Source organism: Chenopodium album, chromosome 8 (genome assembly GCF_948465745.1).
Source record: "Chenopodium album chromosome 8, dcCheAlbu1.1, whole genome shotgun sequence".
NCBI classification, from domain to species: domain Eukaryota; kingdom Viridiplantae; phylum Streptophyta; class Magnoliopsida; order Caryophyllales; family Amaranthaceae; genus Chenopodium; species Chenopodium album.
This window is the reverse complement of record NC_137841.1, coordinates 17,687,204-17,693,956: the sequence shown is the minus strand read 5'-3', so window position 1 is coordinate 17,693,956 and position 6,753 is coordinate 17,687,204. Positions and strand designations below refer to the sequence as shown.

General features: G+C 35.3%; 1 protein-coding gene across 1 annotated transcript; it reads left to right on the top strand.

Annotated features, from left to right (window-relative positions):
• Positions 1–1,706: 1,706 nt before the first annotated feature.
• LOC145642775 (uncharacterized) lies at positions 1,707–3,621 on the top strand. Its single transcript, XM_081693950.1, has 6 exons — positions 1,707–2,075; positions 2,166–2,390; positions 2,467–2,562; positions 2,649–2,768; positions 2,913–3,249; positions 3,509–3,621. The coding sequence occupies exons 1-6, from the start codon at positions 2,058–2,060 to the stop codon at positions 3,619–3,621; spliced, it is 909 nt and encodes a 302-aa protein (XP_081550076.1). The 5' UTR covers positions 1,707–2,057.
• Positions 3,622–6,753: the final 3,132 nt, after the last annotated feature.

The following is a 6,753-nucleotide window of genomic DNA, read 5'->3' as shown; positions in this document are numbered from 1 at the left end:
TGTTTTCCTTCTAGAGTTGTGAGACGCTATGCTGCTTATATAGTTAACGGTTTTCGGTTTCATACACATGATAGGTGTGAGAATAGGAAAACTCAAAATAGTGGAGTTATGGTACGTGGAGATGATATTTCAGACAAAGAATATTATGGTGTGTTAAAAGACATCTTTGAGGTTTCGTATCCGGGTGGGAATCGTATGTTTGTTTTTAAATGTGCATGGTTTGATGTACAACACCTTGGAAAAGGATACAAAGTGGATGATCATGGACTGATAAGTGTAAATAAAAGGGGTTCTTTGAAAACAAAAGAAGTGTGCGTTTTAGAATCACAAGTTGAACAAGTATTCTACGTACAAGATCCGAAAAATGAGGATTGGCAGTTTGTTATCAAAACCCAACCCAGAGATCTTTATGATATGCCAAACAATGATAAGAATGACCAAGGTGGTGTAGATGTGGACGCATATCAGCAGGTTGATGTAAATCAAGTTGAATGCCAAAGCTTCAGGACTAGGAATGATAGCTTTCTTATAAATTCATTAGCAACAAATACTTTTGTGGTTGAGAGAGAACCTAGTGTTCTAAAGTTAGTTAGAAAAGTGATTGAGAAAATTGGTAAAGATGATGACTTTATCAATGATGGTGATATTGAAGTTTTAGAAGATACAAGTGAAGAGGAAGAGTTTAGTTCGGAGTCATCACAAGAGTAAAATTGAATATGTTATCTTTCTCTCTCTTTTTTTTTTTCAGTGTATGAAATTTGCTTTTTTGTCGTATATGCGTTAATATTATACTTATGTGTGTACCACTGTAAGTTTACATATTTCTATATTAGTTAATGGATGGAGTTTTGTATAGAATGTATTATAAACTAATGTTATTACGTGTTTATGCAAAAACAGGAAATTATAAAGAATGGTTGGGAGAGGCGGTGGAAAAAATGTGTGTAATCGAAAACAAGATGGAAAAGGTAAATGGTTTACTCTGAAATTGTATTATCATTAGGTTTGATGCATTATTTTCTTCATTGTTTTTTTTCATTATTCTAATTACATTGATTATAAATTAAGCAGGAAGTAATCTTTACTCAAATGTGGTAGGAGAACATGTGGGATCCTCAAATTTGGTACAAAATGGTGGCAATTATAATGTACCAAGAAGGTCAATGAGCTCTTCAAATCAAATTCAAAGTATGGGGAATTGTGACTTACCTAACCAAAATGCCTTGGGATCCTTGAATCATTTAGAGCATTGTAAAACACATGATGATAACATGATTTCCAATGAAAATCAAATTCAAAATGAGTCAGAGGGGTGTATTTCACCACATGTTCGAGGTATAATTAAAAAATTGTTGCTATACTGTGCTATTATGTTTTCATGTCTTTTAATAACTTTATTTTATAAATAAAGCTGGTACGTCAAGCAAAAGGAAAAGAACGACCAATTTAGTAGGAAGGATGAACATGACTTTGGAAGCAACAAATGCTCTGGATCCACCTATTAGAAGGGACGAAGAAAATAGAGGAGTTGGTGAAAATGCTAATCGTCGGCAAGTAGGGAATAATGGTTCGATACACTCAGTTGTTAATGGAGAAACTACACGAGATGGCGAAGGTAAAATAAACATATTATTGTGAGAAAGTTTTCTGTTTTTTAGCTTTCTTACTAGCTACAAATAATATTTACGTTGTAAAGTTTTTAATAAAAATCAGCTAGTATAAACGAAAAGTAAACTTGAAAATACGGTAATCTGACATTTATGTAAATCTGACCAAATATTTTGAATGGAAAATGTGTTTTGAATTGCAAAACATGGTAATAGCGACGAGCAAGGTGAAGCAAAGAGGCGAAAGGGGAAAGTACAAAAGCTATGTAGTGGATATGAAAATCAAAGGGAAAAAAATCCAAATTACAAGTGTACATTCCAGATGACATTGACCGGGCTATCGGTGAAAATGCCCGTCATTTTGTGAATGAGTGTGGTCGTGTCGTGAGGACAAGGGCTCCATTGAATGTAAAGAGTTGGAAAGAAGCTTTTGGACTAGCTGGTGATGTGATGTGGAAGGAAATTGAGGTAATTTTGTTCTTTATTGAACCATGTTATGTATGAACAAAGACCTTGTCTTATTATTTCATTTCTTATGATTAGTTTATATTTTTGCAGGAAAAGTTTCAAGTTAAAGAAGGTAGTTCCTACATTAAGATGCAAGCTTTTGCCATCGAAACTATGCAACGTCTTTATAGGTTATGGAAATCTCGATTGCACTACTATTATAAGAATGGAGGGTGTGGACAAAATGATGAGGAGCGCTTAAAAAATCCTCCACCAGATTTACCTCAAAATCAATGGAAACATTGTGTGGAACGATTTAGCTCTGAACCTTTTAAGGTAAAAACTATACTATGTCATGTAAATAAAATTTATATTATTTTGTCGCTTCATCTTAATTGTAATGAACATGTAGGCAATGAGTGAAAGAAATTCAAGAAATCGTCTTTCTGTGAAAAGAACTAAGCACACTACTGGCAACAATTCATTTGCAGAAGCTGAACATGTATTGGTAAATATTTAACCTGACCACTAATAATATACGACTTTATTTACTTAATCCCAAATCTTGGTTAAACTGAAGTATTTTTGTTTTAGACTTGTGAAAACAATGGTGTAAAACCATCAGCTGATGTGATTTGGCTTTTCGAGCACACAACAAAAAATAAGGAAGGACAACTTCAGTGGGCTGATGATTCTCGCTCTAAGGAAATTTATGTAAGTGCAATTTAAAAGAGTTATTTACAGCATGTATTAGTTGGTACTTGCTACAAATATATTGTTTTTATGATACCATTCTTGAAACCAACAACAAATCTTATTAATAATTATATTTACTTCAACAATTGATGCACATTTTAGGACCAATTAAAAGTTGCAGTTGCTACTCATGGGGAGTCGATGACACAAGAGGAGATTCTTTTGGATGTTTTGAAACCCATATCTGGTTACTTTCGTGGGAAAGGTACAACCTTACGTGGTTATAGTAAGGGAACTAGACAACACCTTGAGCAGCAAAAGAAGATTCAAGAGCAAGATGAAAGGATAAAAGAGTTAGAAGAGACTCAAGAACAAACAAAAAAACAGCTACAAGAGACAGTTGAAGCAACATCAAGGCAATTAGAACAACAAAAGCTTGATATGCAACGTGCAATGGATGCAATGAAGGAAGAATTATTGCGAGAATTTTTAAACAAAGGTACATGCTAAAATCTATTTCAAAAATGATGTCATAGACCATTTACTTGGAGATAATAATTATATGTTTTATAAAATTTTTACCTGACGATTAAAATTAATTTAATTTTGATTTCAAGGTACTGTTTTTTTTCCCCTTATTGTCCTTAGATTTTATAAGTTCTTTTAGACTCCATCACATTGATAAGGATGTTTGAAATAGCACATGATTAATCTTAAATATCTCTTTATAATCATATTATGTATTATGAAATATGTAGTATTATTTAAATCATATGATACTGCTTTATATACCCTTACACATGCACTTGTGCACTTGCAGGTTGTTGATGTAGATGAGTACATAGTAGGAGAATGCTTTTGGAGAAAGTGATGGTAAATGGTAGAATGTGTTAGCTTAGATATATTCATATGATAATGTAATATTTTGTGACAAAGGTGGATGTACCTTTTTGGGATGATGGTTGATATAACTAGTTAGGATAATGGTTAGTTTTATTTTGGATATGAAAAGTCTGAAAAAGGATATATATTGGGAAAATCTTGACGATGAATGTAATATTTTGGATATGAATTTTGAAATGATATAAATGCTACATTTTGGAGGTAATTTTCGGATGATATGATTAAATTAATGCTTTTTCAATTTATATGAAATATTACATATTTAATGAATTTATTGAAAAAAAATGTTTGGCAACAATTTTTGTCGTTGCTGTAAATGCATAGGATTATAACAATATAGTGAGTTTTAGCAACAACAAATGTCGTCGTGAAAAAACTATGCATTTACAGCGACGACAATTATCGTTTTAATAAATGAGTATACTTATATCATGAAATACAATGTATGGCAACGACATTATTTTAGCAACAAAAAAAGTCGTTGTGTAAAACAAAGTTTTAGCAACGAAAAAAGTTGTTGTCATTTTTTTTTGCAACGCCCACACGCGCAACGACCATGCAATGACAAAAGTCGTTGCTAAAGTGATTTTTTGCAACGACAAAGGTTTTTTAGCAACGACATTTTTTGTTGCCAAAAATGGGTTTTCTTGTAGTGTCCATTCGGACCCGGTCTAGATCCGACCCGTTGCCATCCCTAATTATAACCTAATCAATCAAAGTTAATCACAAAGTCACCACATAAGGAATCGAAAATCACACATTTTTATGCCTATGTTCACTTACTGAAAGGCTAATGTTCATACTTTTTATGCCTATGTTCACTTTATGAAAAGCTAATGTTCATATTGTGTTGTTGTTACACCTATTTCTAGGTGCATGAGTGTGCACCTAAGAATATGCGCTACCCTAGTGAATATATGAGTTGCAGCACAAGCCCCAATATCTTGCGTCATCGAGAACCTCTGAATCCGCTTCAGCAACGCAATAACCTCCTTCTCTAAATCCCCGAGCGAAGAAAAGGAGAAGGGAATGAAACCATATCCAATCGCCAGACAACGAGCTTCATACTTAACCCGCATCCGATGAGCCACATCAGCCATAACCCGTCCCGGAACAAAGTCAGATAGCCCTGTTTGTGTCAAAGGAGAAGACCCTGTGAAGTCGACACATACATCACGACCACGATCCCATGAATAAAGTAACACATCGGCAGGTCTAAGGGCCCCGTCATTCCCTCCAGACAATCCTATGTCAACCTCCTTTCTTGCTGAAATCCCAGATCTGTAGCAAATATCAACAAATGTATCCCGAACAACATTGCGCCGATGTTTAATACCTACAATGTCAGCACAAGACACCGCATGGTTGTCGAATACATCCCCAGTAAAAACCCGAGAGCAAGCAGAGCACGGTGTCGAGACAGAGAACAATGGAACACCCATCCGATAACACATCACACATCGGTATGTCTTAGCGTTCATCGTCTGACCCAATCCAGAAATAGGGACTGCCCGAAGCCAAGCAGAGGTGTGATCAGCCTGCTGCGACTTCCACAATGCCGACTGCCAAGGAGACAAAGAAAAGGTGGATTCCGCAGAAGCAGTAACCTTTGTGAAATATATATTTGCCAATTTCTTCATGAGTTTAGGGGCAGCGACCTCACAAGGATTACCTAAAATGTCAGACTCAACCATTCCAGTAAACAGACTCAACGCATCCTCAAAAGCTTGACTAAGACCCACTATACCAGTACGACACAGAAGCTGCGTCTGCAACCCAGCAGACTGAAACCGAGAAGCAAGAAAAGCATAATGACGAACATCACCCGCGGAATAAACACCAAGCCCTCTAAACGCAAATGGTAAGGTGGCAAGCCGCCACTGCCAATCACCAAACCCGGGCCCCGAAGCAATAACAATACGCTCCAAGGAAGGTCGAAGAGCCTCGTCGAAAATGCGCTGAGCCGCCGTGAAAGCACCTGGAGGAAAAGTACGCAAGGCAAAGTAGAGTTTAGAAACTCCAGTACATGCCCTAAGTAACAACAGCTCACATTGAGGATCATCCAGCATAGCAACCTTATCCATAAGCGCAATGGTCTTGGTCACCCTCTGCATCACAAGCTCGCCACTAAACCTGGAATCAAAACTAACGGGACCACCAAGCAGCTTAACACCATGCAATGGTCGAACAATAGAAGGGGGAAAAACACCCACAAGCCTGCTTCGAGGGTCTTCTGTAGGCCAGAAAACTTCAGTTTTTTCCACATTGAGATGCAACCCAAAACGAGGTCCTTCCTCCATAATCAACTATAGAACCTTCCCTACCACCAAAATGTCTCCAATAATAGTGCCGTCATCCAAATACCATGCCTGAAGACATACCTCAAAAGCATCTCTGATTTTATACACAAGAGGTTCACTAGTACATAACTAACCTTAAGTAACACCTAAAAAGTGTTACATAAAGTGATAAAAATGTTATTATAGATAATAGGTAACACTTTAGTGGGTGATACTTTCGCCCATGTTACCTTAGGTTATATGTAACACTTAGGGTAATGTATGGTAACACTTTTAAAAGTGTTACTATAAATCCTCTTAAGTAACACTTTTTTATATTATTAGTATCATTTTTAAAGTGTTATTTTTTATTTTTTATGTAACACTTGTCTATATTCAGTAATATTTTTCAATCATATAGTAACACTTTATCTAACATTATGTATCACTTATATGGACTAGTGTATCACTTTGTTGACATATAGTGTCACTATATTTGACATTATGAAGCACTTTTTGCAATTATGTAACACCTTGTTAATTAATTGGTAACATTATTACTACAACTGCTACTATGATTGTTAAAATATGCAACTTATTTATTAATAACTTTGAAATGTATAAAAACTCATATATTTTTTTATTGATAACTTGAAAATTTATACTGAATATATATAAAATCTCATATTTCTCATTGATAACTTGTATATTTACACTTCCAAAAAAAGGGGAATTGAAAGTAAAAAGTAAAAAAAAAAAAAATCACAACAAGAGCGGCAGGCAGCCCCAACAGAGTAAAATTAGTAGTGGTAGCATTCCAG